The sequence below is a fragment of the Thermobia domestica genome, chromosome 6 (genome assembly GCF_964235325.1).
Source record: "Thermobia domestica chromosome 6, izTheDome1.hap1.1, whole genome shotgun sequence".
NCBI lineage: Eukaryota > Metazoa > Arthropoda > Insecta > Zygentoma > Lepismatidae > Thermobia > Thermobia domestica.
Window position 1 is genome coordinate 36112916 of NC_137459.1, and position 27181 is coordinate 36140096.

The 27181-nt window shown below is 36.5% G+C and overlaps 1 protein-coding gene across 1 annotated transcript in view; it reads left to right on the forward strand.

Moving 5' to 3' along the window:
• The window catches only part of LOC145687936 (F-box/LRR-repeat protein 5-like), a 147524-nt gene that overhangs the window by 114444 nt on the left and 5899 nt on the right, over positions 1–27181 (forward strand). Inside the window, exons 3-6 of the mRNA XM_081761506.1 lie at positions 936–1082; positions 11476–12043; positions 15155–15317; positions 25087–25254. Coding sequence (XP_081617632.1) covers positions 936–1082; positions 11476–12043; positions 15155–15317; positions 25087–25254 — 1046 coding nt within the window. The remainder of the gene's footprint in view (positions 1–935; positions 1083–11475; positions 12044–15154; positions 15318–25086; positions 25255–27181) is intronic.

Sequence of the window (27181 nt, forward strand, 5' to 3'; positions counted from 1 at the left end):
GGTGATTGTGCGTGTTTTGAACTTTTCACAGGATCCGTTAAACGCTGTAACTTTTTAGGTTTTAAAGATAATGAGTTCAAATTAAAACCATATGAAAGATAATTGAATGGACAACATTCTATGTTCTGTGCACATTGAGACGTACTTTAGAACGTCGACAAAGAAAGGTCAGAACATTGAGGTTGGAAACTTAGAAATGGCCATTTTGGAATGTTCAGTTTGAAACGAAATAAATGTCTATATAGAGACTAGATAGTAGACAGCGTCCCAAACAAGTTTCAGATCTGGAGAACCATATGCTTGATTTTTTTTTTTTTTTTTTTTTTTGGAAATTTTTAAACATTGTGAATTTTCGAAAATCGTATTTTCACCATCAAATATCTCAGGAAGGACACAAGTGAAAACTCCCAAATTTGCACAAAATAGACGATAGACGTGCAGTAACAAGTGAGTAAAATTGCATTCCAAAATGACCATTTCTAGTTTTCCAACCTCAATGTTCAGAGCTTTCTTTGTGAACGTTCTAAAGCACGTCAATGTGCACAGAACATAGAATATTGTCCATTCTATTATCTTTTATATGGTTTTGGTTTGAACTCATTATCTTTAAAACCTAAAAAGTTATAGCGTTTAATGGAATCCTCTGAAAAGTTCAAAATACGCTCAGGCGCCTATACAAAATGGCCGCTACAACAAAACCTGCGCGGCTAAAAAATAAATGAATACCCGTTTTCGATTCCCCGAATGTGGTACAAACAGATAAAAAAAAAATTAATAAATAACTAAATTTTGTCAGCAACCATCATTGGACGATTTCATTTGGATTTCCCCGAAATTAATTACATTAAGTATAACGGTTCCACATCACTAATTAACAGTAGTTGAATCAGCATATGTTTATTAATTTATTTATTTTCATCCTTTATCAAACCTAGGTTTTGGAGTTCGTGAAAGACGGGTATTCAGTAGCTAACAGGTCTGTAACTGAGTGTGTGGATTACGGTAACAGACTTCAGCAACTAATCAGCGACTTTACAAACACATTCTTACCTCATATGAGAGAAGAAGAAGAAGTATTCCAGGTAGGTTGCAGTGTTCCAGGTAGGCCTAAGTAACAGTTGTAGTTTTCGCCAGCCTTATAAAATTTAGTCTGGATCTTACGACTTTTAACGGTCTGTTTTATCGTACTATTTCTGGTACTTGGTGCCTATATAAAGAATGGAATATAAAATTTAAAAAATCAGAAGTTGTTATTCCGTATACGAGAAGAAAATTTATAATGATCATGAGTTTTTTAAAACATGCGTTTTTCCAAAGCTGTCGAAACTGTAAATAAGTTAATGTTTAAAACGCTATAGTTTGAAAACTATGGGAGCTAACTCAAATCGTGCCAAAAATTTTAAACAAAATAGTACAGTACATAAACTGTATCTAAATGTTGGTGTGTAGATCTGCACAACGAATTTGATAAGAGTAAGTTTAGTAACTGCTTGAAATCTTTGTCAATATCTAATCTTATATTCTAAAACTTCATTTTGTAGGCCCTCCTTTACCTTTGAAACCTCATTATTCAGGTAGAACTTCTATTTCGTACAAGTCAATAAATTTGTGCGTTGAAAACCAAAAATATATTCATTTATTCAAAATTATAAATAATAAATTGTTCTGATTGCTTAAAGGAGTATTAAAGTTTCTACCAATTGTTTGGAATTTCTCGACTTGAGCTAGGTCCCATAAATTTCAAACAGATTTATTATTTTTGTTAGTATGCTTTTCGGAGCATTTTACCTCTGAAAGGCGCATTTTTTTTGTCTATATATTTTAACCGATTTTTTCATTCATTCTATATATTTCTTGAAAATATCGTCAGCGTTCAAGCAGAAGTCACTAACTCCAAAAACATGCGGATGGAGTTAGGTACTTCTTCCAGTACAAGGACGATATACAAGGTGAAATATACGACTTTCTGATACGTATTATGAGGCTGGATGTAGCAGATGGCATTGTTATGCTAAGGATAACCACGCTTAGCATCACAATTTCACCTGCTACATCTAGCCTGACAATGTAAGAATTTCGTGTATTTCACCTTGTATATCGTTATCGTACTGGAAGAAGTACCTAACTCCATTCGTATGTTTTTGGATTTAGTGACTTCTGTCTGAGCGCCGACGATATATGACATTATTTTTCCGCAGGCTGTATTATGTATATTATCAGTCAATTGAGCTGGGCAAGCAAAGCTGTTATTCATTCACATTAAGTTTCGTTAGCAACTTATAACTTGAAACAGGATAGCTCATGACGTAGGAATTTTCACAGTTTCAGATGGCATTGCTGGCGATATTTATGAAATTATATGTAATGATGTCGTGTAAGAGTAGAGGCCCCAATAACTTCTCCGTTTGATTATCATTGAGATTTGGATTGGTGTTAAATGAACGACTCAGGAGAGAGACATTGTACAACATCCTTACAGAATTTGGAATACCGAAAAGGTGGTTAGATTAATTAAGATATGTTTAAATAAATCTCAAAGTAAAGTCTGGTTAGGAAAATTCTTTTTCACGAGCTTCCACGTCGAGAATGGCCTGAAACAAGGAGATGCGCTGTCGCCATTATTATTCAACTTTAGTTTGGAATATGCTATAAGGAAAATCAAAGATAGCAACCAGGGCCTAGAGTTGAATGGTGCTCACCTGATTATGGCGTATGCTGATGATGTAAATTTAATAGTTAATGATAGGAGAACTAAACTAACTAACTAACTCTATGGCCTATGGAACCCGGAGGTTCAGTGCCGCGTTCACAAAAGCTCTCCACTGACTTCTATCCTTAGCTAATTGCATCCAGTTTCTACTTTGTATTCCTATCTCTGCGAGATCCATCTTAATATTGTCCTCCCATCTGCGCCTAGGTCTTCCTAATGGTCGTTTTCCTATGGGTCTACCAGTCAAGACTTTGAAAGCGTTTCTACTTTCTTCCATTCTAGCTACATGACCTGCCCACCTAAGCCTCCTAGACTTGACGACCCTAACAATGTTGGGTAAACCGTATAAACTATGTAGTTCCTCGTTATGAAGCTTCCGCCATTCCCCATTCTCGTTCCTCTTGGGTCCGAATATTCTTCTCAGGATCCTGTTCTCAAATACTTTCAGTCTATGTTCTTCCCTCAGAGTAAGCGACCATGTTTCACAACCATACAGAACAACAGGCATGATTATCGTTTTATATATTTTAAGCTTCAAATTCCTCGACAGAATTCGCGACGACAAGAGATTTTGAACCGAATAGTAACACGAATTCCCTGCTTTTAGTCCACATTTAATTTCTTCGTGAATATGATTTTCGTCTGTTAATATTGATCCTAAATATTTGAAAGTATCTACTTTATCAAAAGCATTATTTAATATTTTAACGCCTCCACAATTTGCCGTATTACGGTCCCGACGCACTTCCATGTATTTAGTTTATGATAGGAGAACTATAGAAAGAAATGCAGAGGTCTTCTTAAACGCTTGCAGGGACATGGGTTTAGAAGTAAATGCAGAGAAAACTAAATACATGGAAATTAGGGATCGTAATAAGACAAATTATGGATGCGTTAAAATATCGAATAATACTTTTAATAAAGTGGATGCTTTCAAATATCTAGGATCAATATCAACAGACGAAAAGCATATTCACGAAGAAATTAAATGTCGACTAAAAGCAGGGAATTCGTGTTATTATTCAGTTCAAAATCTCTTGTCGTCCCGAATTCTGTCGAGGAATTTGAAACTTAAAATATATAAAACGATAATTATGCCTGTTGTTCTGTATGGTTGTGAAACATGGTCGCTTACTTTGAGGGAAGAATATAGACTGAAAGTATTTGAGAACAAAATCCTGAGACCAATATTCGGACCCAAGAGGAACGGGAATGGCGAATGGCGGAAACTTCATAACGAAGAACTGCGTAATTTTATCGTTTATCAAACATTGTTAGGGTCATCAAATCTAGGAGGCTTAGGTGAGCAGGTCATGTATCCAGAATGGAAAAAGTAGGAATGCTTTCAAAATTTTAACTGGAAGACCAATCGGAAAACGACCATTAGGAAGACCTAGGCGCAGATGGGAAGACAATATTAAGATAGATCTCGCAGAAGTAGGAGTACAAAGTAGAAATTGGATCCAGTTGGCTAACGGTAGAAGTCAATGGAAAGCTTTTGTGAACGCAGCATTGAACCTCCGCGTTCCATAGGCCATAGAGTTAGTTAGTTAGTTAGATGTAAGTAACCATGCATTACATGAATGCACTGTTGGATTCCATTAATAGATTGGGAGTAAACCAAATAACAGTACTGCATCCTATGGTCTACTTGAAGATTAAGTTTAGACATTGCTGACAGATTACACTCGCCATTTCGATTAATGAAACGCATACATCTGGTATCAGTACTTCGGTAAAGCCACGTTATTATCAAGCTGACCTTGCTCTTGATTTAGTTTTGCATCGCAAATGTTACTATCGAGCTATTTAGGATTAGAGAAAAATAGAAATAGGAGCACTGAACATTATGGTCTTTTTTCTGGGAAATTTACTACCTTTTTTTAGTAATGTGACAGGAACCATAAGAAAACTCCTGTCAAAGTAAGAAGATTTTTGTTCGGACTTCTTTTTAAAATAATTTCCTAAGTGATGTTGGGGTAATCTATTGCACAATGCACGTGCATAAAATTACTCGGCCAAGTTCTGACATAATTTACAGTGAAATCTATCTATGTTTACCACTGCGTAAATCGATTGCATTTTGGTGGAACTACAAATGTATACAGAACATTGGAGAATTTGATTACAGCATTTCGAAGGTGATACTAATTACGAAAATTAGCTAAAAGACTACATGAAGAAAAGTTAAAATAGGCTTTGTTTGTGAGTAAATAGGGTTTGAGTAATATGTGGAAAATCAACTTTGAGGCCTCATAGCACAAACGTTAATAATTTGAAAAGAAAATATGTTGAAAGTCGGACTTAACCAGTAGTATTCAATTTAAGACACTTCAAAAGCAGTCAAAGGAAGTAGAGAATCTTAAATAATCTACCCAGAAAAATAACACATTAAAATACCGGTTGAGAATGCTCCAGGAACATTGCCAGAACGAATTTAAAAAGAATGGAGAGATGGAGCGGGAAGGATAACTGATCTTTCCTAAATGTGAATCTTTTTTATCCACACCTTCTCCTCTTTCTCGGAAAAATTCGCAAAATATGATCTCCCTTTATGACTTACGGTTCCCGAGATATGGCTCCTTAAATCTTCCAAAATTCGAAAATTTTTGGCCAATACCTCGCGAATGGTAAGAGTGACACGAAAAATTCCATCACTTTCTCAAGTAGTTTTTGATGCTCTATGGAGGGCTCAAAATTGAAAAATTTGCAAGTAACAGACAGACAAGCAGAAAGAAAATTCAGTAACGAACTTTTTTAAGTTCGTTGAAAATCATCCTCGCTCATCATCTGTGCATTGTGTAATCCGTAGGTTTCACCTAAATTGCTGTGATGTAAGACAGGTAGAATGCCCTTTCGTGACTTTTCTGAGTTCCTAATATGCTTTATCGCTCTAAACTTAAGTGTTACGATTATGAAGCTTTCAATTCGTTTACAAACAATTTCGTCGAGTCCTAAAGCTGTTTCACCGATATCATAGTTTTTGTATTTCATGAAGGGTTAATTCGATACGTTTATCAGTCACAAGAAAGAAAAGAAATATTTGAGTACGTAACTTGCAACACTGGACAACGAACAGACGTAATTTAATAAAATCTTCAGTTCCGTTTTCTTCGATTGGGTTCTGTAACCTAATGGAGGCGAATGATAATTAGGCGTAAACAATAAAGGAAAAGTTGATGAAATGGAGCTAGTGGAAGGAAACTGGAAAACCTAGGAGAAAATATGTGGGCACAATGTTGACCAAACAAATTCCTATAGCCTGGAATCAGACTTGAGATCTTTCGACCTAAAGGTGAGCGTTTTACCACAGACCCGTCGATGATCCTGGGAAACAGCACCTTCCATTTCAGCTCCTAATATCGAAGCATCAACATATTGGAAAACTAATAAGCATAAAAATATGCTGTATTACCTGTTTCATCTATATATATAAAAGAGAACGCACAAATCCTTTGTTACCTCATCACGCTAATACGGCTGAACCAATTTCTTTTATTTTTGGGGGGTTATTAGGATTTGGACCCTAGATGGTTTTTATCATATCACTTTAATTTTTAATTACCAGTGTCTTGAGATAATTGACCATTCAAGTGTCCATAACGTACAAATCCTTTGTTAGTTCATCATAGGTAAAAATAAACGTATTTATATGCAACCCGCATGACCGTGTAACTCGGCGGGTTAACATAAATGACAGGCGATATAATGTTAACATTTACTGCAGTATACTATGGTTTTTATCATATCACTTGAAAGCGAAAACTTCCGGGGTGACCGCAGCGAAGCGGGGCGGGTTAACATAAATGACAGGCGATATAATGTTAACATTTACTGCAATCTTCTATGGTTTTTATCATATCACTTGAAAGCGAAAAAGTAAAAATTATCTAAGTAACAAAGTTTATTGCGTTCCGGGGTGACCGCAGCGAAGCGGGTTGAACGCTGCTAGTTATCTTATATAATCTATTGTGCTTTTATTTTTACCTAAATGTCTTTCGTAAAGATAACAGGAGGCGATCGAAATATATACAAATTGGGAGGTGTTTAAGGTATAGTAATCCTGTTATGTAAATCTCCTGTTCTTTGTCAGTTTAACTAGATAATAACGTCATTAGAAATGCGAAATTGCAATGAGTTTGTCCGCAACGAGAATGCAATATGTAAATTAAAAAAAAAAAAAAATCTGATAAGTCCATTGCTGGGATTAGTCTCCTCCATGCTTTAAGCACATAGATAACCCTGATTTTAAGTGTACAAAAATAATTGTTCACGAGTAGAACTAATACGCCATGACTTTATGCCTCGACGTAGGTGGCCAAATTCTGTGAATTTTCCACCTTGTGAGCTAATTGGCTGTACGTTCGAAAGAACGACGAATTTTAATGTTCTTAAATTTTGCATTAAGCATTAACTATGGTAATACCATCCAGTTTATTAGAAACCAAATATTAGGGAAAAGCGGTACGTACGTTTCGAAATTAGTTTTGAACTTACTTTTACAGTAGTAGGTAAAGCAAGAATTTCATAATTCAGTCACAAGGTGACGCGAACAGAATGCCGAAAATAAGGTGTTGAACTAATAGGTGCATCATTAAGAGATAAGAATAAGTACATTTCAATGATAAGTAATCTTTTCCATTGTAGAAGCTTTGTTTTTAGTAGACTTAAATCCGAGTAAAACTACTCGCTTGAACAAAGCTATTGTAAAAACTAAGGTGTAACAGTTTCACCAACTATCCACTTGGATTCATCAGACACTATGAACACCCAGGTAATGACAGATTATATATATATAAGAGACAGCGAAACAATGCCTAAATGCTGATTGGCTACAACAAGCTACTTCAGCCAATCTCCTTCAATCACAAAACCAGAATATAAAATAGAAACAAAATTATCTAATTCTCTTTCCCTCCCTGTTGACAACATATACATACATATCTAATTTACAAAATAACCTTACGAATAACTCTTAAATATGAATACTAAATAAATAGTAAAATGCTCATTCTTCGCATGAGGGATGTATTTGGAAGTCAACGCCTGTGGAAGTATCACCATTCATTTCAGCGACCGCGAAAACTATGGATTTGATACTAATATCGGCCATTTTGGGCTCGGTCATTTTGGGCTCGGTCATTTTGGATTACTTTTACATGTCTCGGTATTCCTTCCCCCTGGTGACCCCCGGCCCGCAGCCGAATAGGGTAAATTTGGAAGTTAAGGCGATGGGAGTTTCACCATTGATCTCAGCGACCTCAAAAACTATGAATTCGACACTAATTTCGGTCATTTTCTACTTTTACATGTCCCGGTAAATGCCCCCCTGAGATCCTCTGGTTCGAATTTTGACAAAATCGTTTCACGCTGTCTGGGGCCTGAACCAAGGTATCCGTGACCAAAATTTCGTAACTCTCGGTCAACTCGTCTTTTCCCCAGGCCGCACACAAACAGACAGACAGACAAACACAATCAAACTCTTTATTTTATTTATATTAGATAGAATAAATAAATAAATAAATAATACTGAAATTTACAAAAATAACCTGTACAGTTAAACATATTCAATCTTTAAGGCTCCTTAACAATTTATTCAACTGTTTATCAATTTTAAGTCCTGAATTCCAGTACATGATCCTATCACCTTTTAGTTCAATGAATCTTGCTTCCTTCCATTTTCTCACTAACCTTCTCTCCTGTTGTCCCAGCACTTACTTTACACCAATTAATTGAATGTCCGTGTCTCTTATGTGCTTATACACTGCCTTTCTGTCTCTCTCCAACCTAACGTCATCCTTATGTTGTTTTATTCGTTCCTGTAATCGCTTTCCCGTTTCCCCAATATAGCACGTATCACACTCACTACACTGGATCTTATATATTAGCCCTTTTTGTGATAAATGTGATTAGTTTTTACAAAAAAAAAAAAAAAAAAAAAAACGTATTGTTTTGCTCAGCGAGTAGTTTTAATCGGATTTCAGTGATAAGTGTACTTTTTTTTTTCTTGCATTACTCAGAGACGCGGTTGATCGACTAAATCGGACATAAGAAATTTCCCTTCTGTAACCTGTAACACGTATCAAATTTGATCAAGATTGTGTAAAAAAAATGTAGGAAAAATTAAAAAAAAAAAAAGTATACTATAAGGAGTTTTGTTTGCTCAGTTCAGTTACCTTTAATGTGCAATAAGGTTACCTATAAGCTATAAAGCTAATCAATATACTTTCACATATCTGATATATTATTTAGTCCCCTTATTACACAACTATATTATTACTCATAATGATCTGTAATCTTCTCTATTCTTACACACACAAATTTTAAGTGTCAAGTTTTGTTCTTAATCTCTGATATTACAAAAAGTGTATACCTCTGTCAACTATAACAAAGATGCAATTGTCAACACCACAGACTAAACATGGCAACCAACAACTTCTCTAGCCATGTTGCAACTTATCTGACACTTACTGACCAAATACATCATCTCAGCACATATATGTTAGTCTCATTATCTTATTGTCTTATCAACTATGGTTTTGGAAACAAGAATTTTAGGAAATCTAAAAATAGATCAAAAGATTGCGATCTTGGCTAATAATTAGTTTTAGGATCAGTGGCCACAAAATTTTTGAACGGCCTCTAAATCGAGTTTTCGTATTTTTTACGGAATAAACACATCATACTGAGTTAAGTGATAGTTTGGGTTTGGCTACGCTATATGTAGTTCTCCAGATATAAGGCCTACAAGATTTTTTTTTATTGAAATATATTGGATCTTTTGATCCAAAGGTAATAAGAGAGAGCAGGAGGTTGGCAGACATTGTCATTTAATGTCATCTTTTCTCTCTCTCTCTCTCTCTCCATCTCAATCTATCACTCTATTGGTTTGCAGTGATCTTTTGGTTTAGCAGTTGCCATCATTCTTATTATTCGTTTCTGTGTTGTAAAAATTACTTTGGCTTTGTGTGTATATTTCCCAAAATATAAATACCATATGTGAAATGCGATTGGAATAATCCAAAGTAGATTGTTTTCAAAGTAGACTCTCTTAAAACATTTTTATGTACTTTAATTGCGAAATAAATTTGATTTATTTATTTATTTATTACTAAGCTTAGTTATTTGCACATTCCAGGAGAGATTTTTATCAATCCAAATTCCTAAGAACTTAGATGAGTTCACCTAGTCTATTTCGTTATTTGTTTCACATGGCCTTAATAACGGAGCTTAGATTTAATTTCTTTTCCTCGAACACTTTCTTGGTTGAGTATATTCTTACTGATTTCATTTCTTCTTCGATCTATGCGTGTCTATCCGAGAATGCTTCTTAGAAATCTCATCTCTGTTGCTTGGATCTTCTTCATTCTCTTTACGTCATTATTAGACATCGGATTTTTATGCAGTTCAAATTCATGCATAAAATGGAACAATGCTGTTAAATAAGTTTAAAATATACACTTAATATGCACTAGCAATTTAATAAAAGAGAGCATTTTCAAACATGCAACGAAGTTGTGACAAAGTTCTGTAGGTGAAATATAACATCGAAAGTTAATTTACCTTTCAAAGACTTCTCTTCATAATTTATTTCCGACAGTTACAATTTATAGACTTCTAACTTTTTAACACATATACAAATTATGAGATGAAGACACGTCTTTTTTGAGTCCATATACTTTACACGACATAATACGAGCCTCATTTTTATACACGTTTCCATTGTAGAGAAAAATTTTTGTTTGTAAGGATTTACTCCTTCCCGTAATTAGCCTTACAGTATATCACAAGATGCTTCTCTTCATCTTTTGGTGTCAGTTTGTGACATTTGTAGGCAGAAAATGTCCTGTTAACATCAATAGAAGTTACTGGACAATATTAAAGAGAGGAACAAGTGTAGTGTACAAATTTTCTGGCAAGTTGAAATTTAACCCTTGAAGCTTTCCCCAGGACATCAATTGTTTTGCAGTCGAAGCTTCTGGCAATAATATTCATCAATTTTTTTTTCCACAGGGCACCCGAACTTACCACAAGCTGACGGGGTAGCTCAAGCTGAACTTCTTCAACTAGAACTTAGGAATCATTGAACAGCATTCCTCGCTGTCTCTTGTTTCTGAATTGATGTTGTCACAATATTAAAATGTCTTTATCATTATCAGATTTCTCTTAACACCTTGGTAATTGTAAGTGTGTGTGCTCTGCTGATTGGTTGCTAACATTACTGGTCTTCCATAAACTAAGCATTCTTCCATCCTCCCATGCAAAAAGCCGTTCTGCTGCATGGACATGTAAATGTGTTGAAATTACAGACTTTAACATTGGATTTATTCCATGCTATAGGCATAGATCTGAAAGAAAATCTTACAGAATATGTTGACTATGCTCTTACGCACTAATATATGCAGTAACCTTTGAAAAATGCATTTATATGCACTATAAAACTTCAAATTCGAGCTGTATTATTGTTGTTGGAAACACCTATCAAGTTTAACAGAGATGCATACAAACAAACAAAATATGTATTTGTATAAAAATCCGATGTCTAGTCATTATTCAGATGTCTTCAGAGTAGGTTGTGGTTATGAAGAACGTGTTGCATAGCAGCTTGTCTAGATGTGTTCTGATCCCATGTCAGGTATTTCATATTTTTGTTATGTTCATATTCAAAGTTTATTTATTCAGCACTGCTCTATTTTTATTATTATTATTATTATTTATTTATTTATTTATTTATTTATTTATTTTATTTATTTTTTTCATTCTAGCCTTTATTACTGAAGTATTTCGATTACGAGGAATTGAAGCTTATCAAAGAGATAGTGTTCTCTCAGCATTTCGAAGGAAAGGATTTGGTTCTGGAAGAACTTCTCCTAAACAAATTTACAGATAACTTTGAATTCGACATACTGCAGGACGACATGTTCACGCGTAGGAAGCGCAGATTTTGCGATATAGTAACAAATTATGCAATCTTCGAGAATCAGAGTGGTGGAGTCACAAGGTATGAGCTTCGTTTGGTAACTCCACCGCCTTTGGAGTCCAGCGACAGTCCTAGTGACACAATTTCAGAAAGTAACAAGTCGATTTTGGAGCAGAAGAAGACAGAATCTGTAGAACTTGTTCCGAAAGATGTGCAAGAGACAGAAGCTGCTACAAATGATGTTGAAGGAGCTGTTGGAGTTCACGATTTACCAGATCCTGTAGTGCAAGAAATCTTCTCGTACCTAAGCATCACGGACAAAATAGCATGTTCCAGGGTTTGCAAAAGATGGAACTCCCTTGTTTTTGACGGACAGCTGTGGAGAGTTCTTCTGCCGACTCAGTGGGGCTTAGGTAGGTGATCATTTTTTTTTCTTTACAACTTTATGTTTTATTTAATTTATCAGTAGGACCATTGGCAATCGATATACAGGGTGATTATAATTAAAGTTCCACATTCAAAATTATATATATATACTTGAAGAAGGGAAAGCGGTATGGCATAAGAAAAAAAGTACCAAAGTGTATCAATTGATGGCGCTGTAAACGGAATAACGAAAGTGGATTTGGCTGCAAGTGACATTTTGAAACGAAATACGACAGCGTTAGCATGAGTTGCACATGAAATCAATTGTACTGTTCATGCACATTGTATACTGTATAATGTATTTTATTATAGATATTTTCGTGTGTTCTTCTTTGGTTTTGTCCAGATCAATTGTGTCACTGAAATCAAAATATGGCTTCAGACGACAAAAGTTTTGTTTTAACAAGTCATAATATTTGTTTTACTATTACTAAGTATTCTGCTTGTTGGCAAATCTTGGGATTAATGAGTAGTACTTTTTTATTTTATTTTATTTTTTATTGTAATTTTTATTCTTAGATTCGGATCTAAAAATGTTTCTTCCACGTTTCTCGATCTTCGCTTCCTCTTTGAACCCCCAATATTTTCTTCTATTTTTCAAATCATCGATCACTTGTGTTCTTCTTCTTCCTACTCCTCACTTTCCTTCCATCTTTCCTTCTATGACAGCATGAAGAAGACAATTTCTTCGCAAAATATGTCCAATTCAGTTAGCCTTCCTACGAAGCATGCTGGCTAAAAGCGTCCTCTTCTCTCCTATCCGTTTTAAAACATCTTTGTTTTTTACTTTCTCTGTCCATTTTATCTTCTCCATCTTCCTCCAACACCACATTTTATTTTCTATGGACATTAGAAACAATCCATAACGAAAACGTTTCTTCCTCCAACACACTCTAAATATTTCTTCTCTAACTTTCGTAGCGAGCTTCTCCGTGGCTAAGCGGTTAGCGTACGCGCCTTTGGCGCGGGAGTCCCGGGTTCGATTCCCGGCGGGAGCTCATGTGGTTCGGATTCCACGTTAATCAGTAGGTCCACGTCTCATATAGCCTCGCTGCTGAGAGGGACGCTAAACTAAAATCAACTCAACTCTAACTTTCGTAGCGTACAAGTCTCTGAACCATAAAATCAAATACTCCATATATATAGCACTTGACCAACTTCTTTAGTCCAATACTAAGCCTGATAGTTAAGAGTGATCTTTTCTTTTTCAATGGCTCTTTGGCTATGGAAATTCTTCACCTTAGTTCTTTGGGGGAGTAAGAGGCTCTCGTCAAAATACTTCCCAGATATTTGAAATGATCTACCATTTCAAGTTCTTTTTATTCTATTCCGACTCGTAACGGCGTATTTCCACGGAATGTTCTCACGACTTTTAGCTTTTCGACATTGAATTCCATAACATGATTTTATGCACATTTACAATATTAGTTTGGAAGATGGAGTGATTTGGAAGAGTTACATTGATTAAGCCCAGTGTAATATATTTCTATATACAAAATTGTGCGTTTAGAAAAATTAGGTATTTAAAGAACTTAAGTGATAAATTATAAAAGTCAGTCTTTGTCCCAATCTAAGATAGTAATGCTTTTGAGCTATTTGAAACAGAATTTAAGGCCACTGCCTAAGATTGCAAAAAAAAAAAACAATAAAGGGTTTGCAAATATTTAATTGAAACTTTTTTTTTTTTAATTTTTGAAGTTCCGTTTTCTGTGTCACTTTTTTGGAGGCTTTCATTTCTTTCGTTCGAATCGTCATTTCAAGATTTCTGTAATAGTGATAAATATAAAGACATTGTTAGCCATCCCCGTTCATTTAATGGCTAGTGCATGCACTTTTGATGCGTGTGATTGCGAGTTCGATTCACGGCGAAAGAGCATAAAAAAAATCCAAATGCATTACAGTAGTTCGGATTCCACGTTAAGTTCGCGTCTCGTATAGCCTCAGTGCTAGAAATCGGTGCTAATATTCAACAAATAAACAAAAAAATATGAATACATTGTTAGGAACGCGGTGGCTCAGTGGTAGAGCGTGCGCCAAGTGAACTTTGTGGTGGAAAAACACCGTGTGCGTGGGTTTTCTCGGGTTTCTCCCGTTTCCTTCCACTTTCTTCATTCGACCATGTCCTTCATTTATCATCAACGCCATCTCTATTAGCCTAAGCGGGATAAACGTAGGACGTAAAAACTTAAAGATTTCATTTCATAAATCGATTGTTGCACAATAGTAATGCAAACCATATTTGAGGGAGTGAGGCCCCATACAAAAAATATTGAAGCGAGAGCTCATATGTTTTGAGACCCTGTGTTCTGGCGTCTATAGATACGTGTCCTCTAGGCTTCTATACATACAGCGGATATCCAGAAAACACTTTTTCTTTTCATGCAGAGATCATGAACTGTGCAAACCCGTTGAAATGTTAATCTGTGGACTGAAAATAAAATCCGTGCTAAGCGTCCAAAATAAAAAAGAAAGTTCGGTTTAATGTAAAAATGTGGCCTATGTGCCTAACACTGCTCAGTGAACAACAGGCTCTCTAGTATTCACTGGGGAAGTAGTTCAAATAATCGCCAGAAGAATGAGCGTGGGTATATGTTTCACCAGTTTTGAAGTAAAATCTGGGCTTTTTACTCAACATTTTCATTTTGACACTTAGCACGTATTTTATATTCAGTCTATCTTTACTTCCATCATCCATGGAAAGATAAAAAGGAGAAAGAAAAGGAAAGAATTACACGTAGATATTGCAATTACAGTTTATTTTGTTTGCTTCAAAACTTATTTGACACCTTGATCTTATCCTACAAATAACCGTAAGACCGTTAACAAAGCCAAATAATAGTTCGGAGGAATGTTGGGTAAAGATTCTTCACCTCCAACTGAATTCTAAATACATTTGTCTTCGTGATAACTCTTCCGGACGTACTTTTTGTCATAATGTATGTCGATCAGATGGTACTTTTGGTGTTAACTTTACAAATAAGAAGAGCAGAACTTGATTAGTAACACATTTAATGTCTACTTGTCTCTTATAATATTTTCGTTTGTCATGACAATATCTCCATATCTGACTGTTCTTAATGTTTCACCTTATATTTTAGGATATTTGTCCAATAGCATTATTCCAGTTGAAGAGTTACTGGAAGGACCAGCCCCTGCTAAACCTTGTGATAACAATAAACTTTTGGCAAGGAGGCTCAGAGATGACATGTATGAAGATGAGGATGATACGGCTGAAATGGCAGAGATGAGAATGATGGAAGGGTGAGTGATTGTGTGAGATTCTTGAAATGTTTGTAATTAATTACGCGCGTATATTGAAAATGTCTGCCCGTCTATCTTGGTTACCAAGACTACATTTATTCGACTCTTGTTAATTCGTATCGAGTTCTCTTATTATATATTAAGGGCCTACCCGGTTTGCCATAAGGACCAGACAGTGTCACGTATTCAGGTCAAAAGCCACATTGCGTGCTAAATCGAGTCTGGGGATTCCAAATCCAGATGTGAGATATTTCAAACACGTAGCCTCCGCATGGGGCGCCCTGGGTGATTCGTAGAAGATGCATATACTTGATCATTATTATTGATTTTACTCAAACAACTTGACTTTTGACAATGTTCTATCCATATTTATCCTAAGTGCTATACATCGTTTTTAAGCTCTTCGTTGTATCTTTGCAATAAGCTTTCAATTAGCCATCTCTAGGGGGCGCAGTGGTAGAGCGTTCACCATCGGTGCTTGGGGTCCCTGTTTCGATCCCAGCTCGCGCCATGTGGACTTTAAAGTGGACAAACACCGTGCTCGTGGGTTTTCTCGGGGTTCTCCCGTTTCCTACACTTTCTTCATTCCACCATTTCTCTCATCATCACCGTCTGCTTTAGCCTAACCGGCATAACCGTGGGACGTAAAACTTAAAGATTTAATTTCAATTAGCCATCTCCTTATTACAGTTTTTGGGATATGTGGACGACTTCATGTTTTTCATTGATCTTCCATTGACTTTATTTATTTATTTATTTTTATTTTTATTTTTTTAAACAATGTTCCATTTTTTTTAGGACAATTTGCTTTTAGAATATAGAATCTGCACACTATCTTCTACATTTGAGCGGAATTTTAGCCGTCCCCCCCAAAGTCTATTCACATCATTGCAACCGGATAGGCCTTTTGTTGTATAGCCGCTTTGAAAATTGAATTCCTGTTATTTCTGACGAGTATTTCTCTCACGGCCAAATGGTTAGCTTTGTCGGCTTCAACAGAGTCGAGTTTTATCCCGGGTTCTAATAAATGTTCACGTTAAATTCCAAACAAACCCACGTCATGTAATAGTTGTCCTGTCAATAATTTATTAACGAACTACTGTATGTCTTAAATTATATAGTTTTGTCTTTAATTTACAAGAAACTATACACAAACGTTACCATTCGAAAAATCCTGTGAGGGAATCCATTATTGAATGTGACTGTATTAAACTACATTATCATTAAAATTAATTTTTGATTATTTTATTAATGACCAATGATACTGCCAACCGAAGAATTATTTCAACAGCATTGTATTTGTTACAATTACATCCTTCTCTAAACAAACTGAACCTGCCCCACGGTATTCTGTGATGTTTGCAATAGTGTAAGAACAGTAATTATTAGCTTCATTCCTGATGGTTTTGCACAGTTCATTCAGTTTTTTTACAATTCCTGGTACCTCTCCTTCAAGTAGCGTTCTCAGTAAAAGTCAAGAGACGTAGTGTCAGGTGATTTGGGAGGCCATAGCTTCTATTAAATTATGCTGGTTATGAGTTGTATAGAGACGTTGGGTGTGTGACTTCTAGCGCCATCTTGGCGAAAGGCGTCAACTTGATGATCTCGAGTTTTGTCATGAATTCATTGAATATTGTAAAAATCCTTTTGGGTAGAGACAAAATGATACGCGAGATTTGGACTTTTTCCCAAAACCGTTTTATGACAAAATCTTGCTATGATACAGTATGTTTACAATAGCGGTCCGAAGATCTGATAATGTCCCTTGTTCCGATAAAAAGCTATTGGTGAGTAAATAGGATTGCCCCAGCGCAACCAGGGAACTGTTTGGGGAGAACCTCAGGGGCCCCAAACGCAGCCAAGAGGTCGGTGTATGGAGATCTCAAGAGCTGAGACGCAGTCAAGAAAGGGGTAGGAGTCCTCAGGGCCTAGACCAACCAAGAGATAAGGTTACTCTGAGGGCCCAGAACGCATCCAAGAGAGAGTAAGGTTGATCTCAGGGCCCAGACACAGCCAAGAGAGGGTAAGGTTGATCTCGGCCCAGACACAGCCAAGAGAGGGTAAGGTTAATCTCAGGGCCCAGACACAGCTAAAAGAGGGTAAGGTTGATCTTAGGGCCCAGACACAGCCAAGAGAGGGTAAGGTTGATTTTAGGTCCCAGATACAGCCAAGAGAGGGTAGGGTTGATTTTAGGGCCCGGATACAGCCAAGAGAGGGTAGGGTTGATCTCAGGGCCCAGACACAGTTAAGAGAAGGTAAGGTTGATATTAGGGCCCAGACACAGCCAAGAGAGGGTAGGGTTGATTTTAGGGCCCGGATGCAGCCAAGAGAGGGTAGGGTTGATCTCAGGGCTCAGACACAGTTAAGAGAAGGTAAGGTTGATCTCACGGCCCAGACAGAGCCAATAGAGAGTAAGGTTGATTTCAAGACCCAGACACAGGCAAGAGATCGTAAGATTTATCTCAGGGCCCAGACACAGCTAAGAGAGGGTAGCGTTGATCTCAGAGTCCAGACACAGCCAAGCGAGGGTAAGGTTGGTCTCAAGCCGCAGATACAGTCAAGAAAAGGAAAGGAGGGATCTATGTGGCGAGACTGATACCGTCGAAGGTGATGTGGCTTCTTTTATACCATGTCTTCGTGAATCGTCGATATACCTTGTGGATGGTGATGTCGTCACATGTCGGATGATGACACTTATCGTATGCTGGTGGTACTTGTTTATGTTGAGCACGAGGATCGTTGGCATGTGTAGAGCATATTACGATATGCAAAAGTTAATCTTAATTTTGAGTTGGTTTTAGTTTTTTGGGTTTCATGTCTTCATCCAATGTCTTTCATCCATATGGAATAAGGGACCTACTATTAATGTGGGCTGGAATGCATGCAGTTAACGGGTGCACAGTAGGGTGGAGTGAAAAGTAGTGAAAAAAATATTTCAATAGAAATTTTTAATGGCATAGGTACTAAAGTTTTCCTTTAATGTTGTACAACATATATTCCAATTTTTTTGAAATTCTGAACATATCTTTAGGTTGCTACCAGCTGTTTTCTTACTGTCATATTACACGAATAATCGGGCATACAGCAGGCTCATATAAAATGGTGGTTTCCTTCTGTTTGATTACTTCTAGCATGTTAATTGATACAGTTAAGACATAGTTAAACGCAAGTAATGATATATTAAAACTTTCTGAAACATAAGACAAGACCCCCCCAACGATGTGATAAATCCTTAGACACTGCATTACAAGTTTGACTTTAACCCATTACACTCGCAGACCCGTCAACACTTTATGCAACGTTGTAGTCCTTCTTGGTTTTAAAGACTGGCATAATGGGCCTTGACTTTATCTTCGTACGTATGAAGTCATCCTTTGCTTCTGAACCAATTACAGCCTAAGATGCTTCATTCACTAACTTTACGCATCTTTCTACGGCCTGTGTGTGGCATGGAAATTTGGGGAAATTGAATACTGGCATTTCCCGACTGATGATAAGCGACTGCAATTCTTCATTTGTAAAATTTGTCAAAATTGGGGGCTCTGTGACTTCAACTTGTGGCAGTCAATAATTTCAGTGTAGTCTTGCACATTAAAGTTCAACTTTAGAATTGTGAACTGCCGTACTTTGACAGCAGTGCTTGAACTTCTAAGTTCTCTAATGTGCTTTCTTTGATCCTTTAACATCCCTAACAAGAGGTTTTCAGGGTGGCCGAAATATGCGTTTCGTTGTATCACGGGATCCACAACACGTCTGAGATGTGAAAGTAAGAACCTTGATAGCACTATGGTTTCAAATACATGTTGAGCTCCGTCCGTACGGGACCACTTGTTTTTAACTTTGAACCAAAGAGGAGCATACACTTTGACAATGTATTCAGTCACAACAATCAGATTAAATGATAAATTCTCAGTTCCCACATGCACTCTCAGTACCCTGTTAGCCATCGTTAGCCACCTTGAATGTGACAACTTGCCAGGGTTTCGATTGGCGAGATCAGCAGAGCAATTTCCTGAGAAAATGGCATGGCACATTTCGTATAAGTATTTTTGATCTGTGCTTAGATCATCTGCAGAAATTTCTGGTAAATTACAAGTGATTTTCTGGAAACTTTTAACAGGCAAATGTTCACAATCTTTCAGCATATTTCCAATCGGTCCAGAGAATTCACGAGGTCCCAGTGTGACTCCATCAAGGTACTGAAATAAGTGGCGAAGGGGATAGGAAGGAAGAGTCCTATCAGCGTGCCTTGTTCCTCTCTCTTTTCTCGAAGTGTAGCTTGTGTTTTTTGTCGTGCTCTCCGTACTTCTGTCAATTACTTGAGATGTGTCTTCCCTGGAAACTATTTCAAAATCTTGTAAAGTTGCAGATGCAATTGTGGCAACACATCTATCAGATACCCCATACTGATCTGAAACTCTTGCCAGTGTTGGAAGTTGTAATCTCATTTGGTTTTTTGAAGCTTTTTCTTTTGATGTTGAAATGTCAGTTTCAAATGTCTCTCTGTCATCCTCAACCTCATCCTCAGATGACAACAGTTCACTAGTATCGGCAACATAATCAGTGCTGACTGTTGGAACATCAGTAGATATTTTATACTTTTCAATCCTTGAAGCCTCTTTTCTTTTCCTTTCTTTTGCTCTTCCTAACTTCATTGCCTCAGTTTTATCTACGGAACCAATGACCATCTTCCTGGAAGATCTCTGATCATTAAGAAATGTGTGCTCCTTTGCAAGCACTTTATTTATTTTTTAAAATAAAAAATCCTTTTTTCACCTTTTTGCCCCTCTGGACCCCTCTGCGTTAACGCAGAGATCTGGAAAAATCGAAGAAATACTAATGGGTATAGAGAATGTGAGTGCAACATTTCGACCTTCTAAGTGCAATAGTAAGCCTGCAAGAAAAATAATGAAAATAGGCACAACAATTTGTTTTTAACTTATGACGTCATCACCCCATGTCCCGACGCAGAAAAACGAAAAACTGTAAGAAACATGTTCTACAATGGCTCCAAAACAAAAATAAACCTAAGTAAAAAGCTTTGTTGGTTCATTTTTAAGCCAGCAATGAACATACTACGCCATCGTTCCATTTGGAATGATATAATTTAAAAGGGTTAAATGACAGAAGTTCAGTGACTGGTAGCACCCTAAAATTATTCACGAAATTTTATCAAATTTTACAGAGGTGTTTCATTGACAAGTAATAAACTTTTTATGGGTCTGCCAAATTAAAATTTTCTCTTTCATATTTTCACTCCACGCTGGTCTAGAGGCTAGCGCATGTGCCTTTGGTACACGGTATCCCGAATTCGATTCCCAGTAGGAGAGCCTTGAAATTTGAAGACTTACGGTGGTTCGGATTCCGCCTTAAATTGTAAATCCATTTCTTAACTTTGGTGTTGAAAGGAACACTGAATTCCCATCCAACCAACCAAGCAAAGATCAACCTCTACAGTATAGGCTGTTGCTCACCACAGTATCTTGCCTCTAAGAAAGCTGGATCATGCATCCGTCCCCAACTTGTAAACTTCAGTGTTGGTTGTCTTGTCAAACAAAAGAAGGGAAACGAAGTGGGAAGAGGGCAACAGTTCTTGAAACAGATACTTCACACCAGGAAGCATCCATTTCAGAATGCAGCATGTGTTAGTTTTAGTAATAACATTGGGTATTCCAGATCACTTCACCTATCTACTGCTGTATCTACTTACATAAGCTATAGAGGACATATTCATAAGAAAAGTGGCTTACTTTGTGCCTCCTCTATTTTGAGTATAGTAAAATCCCGTTAACTGGGCCCAGTGTTGACCAAAAGGTGGCCGAGTTTGTGAAAATGCCGGGTTTTCGGGAATGGAGCTTAAAAGAATAAGTACGAGTGTTTCCACAGAAAATACAGTACTGTACTTGTATGTGTTGATTGCTTGAGAATACAACATAGAATAAACTGTCCAAATACCCCTAAACGACGGAAAAGTACGTACTTTATGAAAACATAGAGCCTATACTATACATGAAAACGAAAATTAATGAATACACATTGTACAGTAATTTACCTGGTAAGACAGACCTCAGAAAAATATCTGGCAGTGACCTTGAACGGATCTGCGCACGTTTTTTTCGCCCTGCCAGTGTGTGTCCGAGTTACCGAGTTCTGGGTTATCGAGTGGCGAGTTTTAAGGACTCTACTGTGTTTCCTTCTTCTCTGGGAACATCACCACTACTGCTATGCCACCAGATCCTCCTATTGGGTCTTGTTTTGTTTTTAAAGAACAATTAATGCACAGTATTCCATGACTTAAGTTCGATTTTTGATTACCCTTAATAATTGCCCCTGTATTCACGTCCAATTCAGCGTTTTTGAGAAGGCCCTATTTACATTAATAATTCCACAATATGTCTAATTTATTGCTCTATGTGGTTGTTCCGTTATTCATTTTTGGCTGTTATAAGCACTAGTTCAACTGGCAGATTTAACGCTTCGCAACTGCAACTTTTGTGAATTTTAGGATTAAGGTGGTTGAACACTTATCTTGGCTTGTGTAGTTTGTCTGTAAGATTTTGTTTGAAAGCTAATCCACACTTTCTGTTGGCATCATGTATAACTAACTCCATGGCCTATGGAACCCGCATGTTGAATGCCGCGTTCACAAAAACTCTCCATTGACTTCTGTGGCATCAGATATAAAGTTGCGAAATCATTTTCAACTGATAGTTCAACTCCAACTGAAGGCAATGTGTCCATATCCAACTTATGAAGTAGTGTAAATATTCTCAGAAAACATCTATTGAGGTCGTATATTCGTTCTTTAGTAAGACTGCTAATCTTCTTAAAAGTGAAATTGTGGAAACGAAAACGATACGCCTGAATTTCCATTTTACAAGATACCAACTAAATTTTTAGCTGCAGCATCATTTATTTTGCAATAACCATCCATAACGAATACACAATTCAAGGGTTTTGTGTACTCATGGTAAATGATTATTGCAAAGCAAAAAGTCATAAACTACATGTTAATTGAATATAAAAGAGCCAACGGTCTCGGGTTCGATTCCCGTGGGGACACTTGGTCGATAAAAATGTCAAAGGTTTTTCAGGCCAGCCGTCCTCAGTGAGGTTTTCCTGGGTTTTCCTCATTCACACCAGGCAAATGCCGGGATGGTGTCTAACATATAGGTCCCAGAACGCTTCCTTCCTTCCCTTTCCGCAGATAGTGTACTCCCCGAGGGAAGTCATCCCTCATACGCGACGGGCTAACATGGCCATAGATGCCGACAGGCCAGAAATCTAAATCCTAATCCTAATAAAAGAGCCAAACAGTCCTCTGCTCACGTGAATAGCGTGAAGTGTTATAAAAATTACACATAATGTATTTTCATAATACGGTACAGCGTAATATAGTGCTTATAACAACTTGGATATTTCCTTCGTTCAAAGGTTAGGAACAAATAATTAGTAGTATTTCTCTGAAGATATTACGGGGTACAAAACATTGCGTTGTATTTAATAAAAGAATGACGCATTTCTCCAAGAAGTAAGACCCGGAAAAGACTGTGATCAGACGAGTGCTGAATGCTGCATCTTAAAATTAGGCTTCTATCTTGTAAAATGGAAATTCTAGGCGCATCGTTTCCAGTTGACACAACTTTATCGTTTAAGATTATTAGTAGTGTTATTACGGAACCTAAATAAGGTCTCAACAGATGTTTCCTGAGGATATTTATATCACTTCATAAATTGGATCTGGATACATTGCCTCTGCTTGTACTGAATTATCAGTTGAAAATTATTTCTTAACTTCATACCTGATGCCAACAAAAAGTGTAGAACTACATTTCAGAAGAAAGCTTATTGATAAACTACACAAGCCAACATAAGCGTTCAAGCACCTTAATCCTAAAATTCACAGAGTTTGAGAAGTGTTCAATCTGGCAATGGAATTAGTGTTTACAACAGCCAAAAGTGAATTGAGGAACACCCACATAGAGAAATAAATTAGATATATTGTGGAATTTTGTATAAATTATTAATGTGAATAGTGTTTTCTTAAAAACTGTGAATTGACGGTAAATACAGGGAGTTGCATACCTGCTTACCCACTAGAATGGGGAAAATGCAAGGCAGCTGCGAATTTAGGCAGCGTGTGCAATTAGACATATATTGTCTTAAATCAAATTAGACCATATATATGTAGAATTATAATATGTTAAACAAAATTCAAAAGAAAGGAATTACTTGTTATTACTAGAAAAAGAACATAATCCAAATAATTTAAGTAATATTTGGCTGTTCTTTAGTTTAGAAGTTAATCACTTATCTTGTATTAAGCCACAAATGTCCAAATTACTATAAATTCACAACTAAATTATGATATACTTAGCCATCCATAAACACAAAATATAATATGCCAAGTAATAAACACAAGTAGTTGAAACCGTGCAGCCTCAATTGCTGCCATTGTGTGCTGACTTCTGTGGGCGGAGTCATTATTTTGATGCAAGAGAACTTGTCTGCGTAACATGCCTCTCCTTATTTCCTTGATGTCTGCCCGTAATTTGGGAGGGAATCAAAGTTATAATTTCTACGTACATTGCATATACATGTGATCATAGTCACAGCGATGACTGAAATATTGTGTAAATAAAATCCTAAATAGGAGCAGCGTTTGCGGTACAAGGTAAGATTTTGTTATGCGTAATATTGTCCCGTGATAGGGTGTCCGTGTTCAGGATAATCAATGCGGAGAACCCCTTTGACATCTCAAAACACAGTGGCCATAACTACCAGCAGAGGGTTGGGTTTTGAATTTGCGGGGAGATCCTTGGTGCCACCACTGCACGCTTTGTTATTTTCCTTCAGGTTCAAAATGGTGTACCCATGCTTCATTAACGGTTACGTTTCTGCCAGTAATGTTCCCAAGATTCCGCCAATAATGCCGTTTCTGCCAATGTTTCTCCATTTTCACAATTCGGATGCACTTCTTACCTGCTATAGCAGGGCCAACAAAAGATGGGCTCTGAAGTTTCTTACCACAATCGGAGGGACAATGCAGCCCCTACTTTGGCACTAGTGTTACCAACCACGGTCACTCTGTCTTACACCGTTAACTAAATTGCCGCTATAGATGCACCGAAAAAAGTCTTGACATGTAAGTAGTGGCAGTGTTACTGCGAGCTGTCAGAGACCATCTCTTACTGGCTCTCCTATAAGCACACAAAACATGACCAGTATAATTGATATTCCCCTGTAGTTTGGCACATATACTTCTAAAACCTTAGCACGTTCGCTGCATTACGAGTCACCGATGGCTCGTGCGATATTTCATTTCTGTGCTGTGCCGTTTTATGCATTATATTACCTCTGTTCGTTTGGGGTATTTTCGTTTGTACAGATTTTTAACATTAACGCACCGACGGACAAACCTTCAACGAGACACAGTGACTCGTATAGCACTGAGATCCAAACTCAGTTTTACACTGCCGCAGCGAACGTGTTAAATGTGGGAGAATCATTTGATTGCTGGAACTGCTTTTCACTTTTCTGTAAACACAACTGAACCCGGTGATGGTTCTAATACGATGTATGAGGGGTGTTCAAGAATCATTATTTTTGATATAGGTGTTGAATAAACATATTATGTTTGTAATATGTTGCACTTTGATGTATAGCTCAGAGCTGTTTGGTAGTGTTTAATGCAATTTGTGTGTAAATATAAGGTAATAAAATGGTAAAGATGTGTTGATACTAGTAACTTCGTTTTCTCTCTTTTAAGTATTGCTACTGGGCTGCTTCCCAAAGTCGGTTTCTCAGTTCGTAAATTCGTTGCTGGAGGCAGTGAATGCTTAAGCAATGATCTTCTACTGAATATCTTGATGCAGTGTCCAAATCTCGAGCACTTGAATGTTAGTTATACAAGGATTAATAAGAATGCATTTAAAGGGTAAGTGAGTACTTGTAAATTCAAAATTTATTTTTTTATTTTTTAAGATATATTAAAAGTATATGTTAACTCAATTCGATACATTTCATTTCAGTCTTCTGTTAAGTAATGAGAAACAAGTTCTGGCTTCAGTTAAAGAAAAATGTTCAAACAGCTATTCACAGTAAAAATTTCGTCCCATTTTAGGTCCTTGAACGACATATATATATCTTAGCCTCTTAAAATTTGGAGAATATATATATATAAACAATCTTAAAATTTGGAGAATATATATATAAACAGTCTTAAAATTTCGAGAATATATATATATATATATAAACAATCTTAAAATTTGGAGAATATATATATAAACAATCCCAAAATTTGGAGAATATATACATATATAAACAGTCTTAAAATTTGGAGAATATATATATAAACAATCTTAAAATTTGGAGAATATATATATTTATAAACAATCTTAAAATTTGGAGAATATATATATAAACAATCCTAAAATTTGGAGAATATATATATATATGTATAAACAATCTTAAAATTTGGAGAATATATATATTTATAAACAATCTTAAAATTTGGAGAATATATATATTTATAAACAATCTTAAAATTTGGAGAATATATATATAAACAATCTTAAAATTTGGAGAATATATATATAAACAATCCTAAAATTTGGAGAATATATACATATATAAACAGTCTTAAAATTTGGAGAATATATATATAAACAATCTTAAAATTTGGAGAATATATATATTTATAAACAATCTTAAAATTTGGAGAATATATATATAAACAATCCTAAAATTTGGAGAATATATTTGGTCTAGGAATTAATTCGTGCGGTTTTTAATAAAAATTGAAGCTTTATTTCAAAAACAAAGTAAATGAATACGTTAACAAAAATATTGTCCATCGCTAGCCACTACTTTCTCCCATCTTTCAGGCAATTCACGGATTCCGTGTCGAAAGAATTCCTCATCTTTTGACGCAATCTAATCAAAGATCCATTTTTCGATATTTTCTGAAGAAGTGAACCGCTGTCCAATCAAATCGTTATTCATGCAATCGATCAAGTAGTAGTCAGACGGAGCAGTGCCTGGTGAATATCGCGGGTGGAGTAACACTTTCCATCCGACATTTTCCAAATAGGTTTTGACCGGTTTTGCGACATGTGGTCGAGCGTTATCATCTTGATAAATAAGTTTATTGTGCCTGTTATTCAATTCTGGTCGTTTTCAGGCCAGAGCTTGCTTCAAACGCATTAATTGTTGTCGATAGCGGTGTCCATTAATAGTTTCACCAAGTTTCAGAAGTTCATAGTACACCACACGTTTCAAATCCCACCATATATACAGCATAACCTTTGCACAATGAATATCTCGTTTCGGTTGTGAAGGACCTGGTTCACCTTGCTTCACCCAGGCCTTTTTTCGTTTAGGATTCTCGTAATGAATCCACTTCTCATCACCAGTTACAATTCGATGCAAAAATCCCTTCCTTTTCTGTCTTTGAAGCAGCAATTCGCAAACGGTTTTTCTTCTTTCAACGTCTTTCTTTTCAATTCATGTGAAACCCAATAAGACATCTTTTGAATCATTCCTATGGCTTTGAGACGTTTGGAAACTGTTGTTTGCTCAACTCCAAATGCTTCTGCAAGTTCGTCCTGCGTTTGACACGAATCCTGATCAAGCAATGCTCTCAATTCTTCATCTTCAAATTCTTTTGGCTGTCCAAATTGCTTTTGGTCTTCCAAGCTGAAATCACCACCTTTAAACCGTGCAAACCACTTCTGACACGTTCGCTCAGCTAGAGCATGGTCACCAAACACTTCCACTAAAATATGATGACTTGCGGTAGCACTTTTCTTCATGTTAAAGCAATGAAGAATAACTCCCCGCAAAAACACTTTATCAGGCACAAA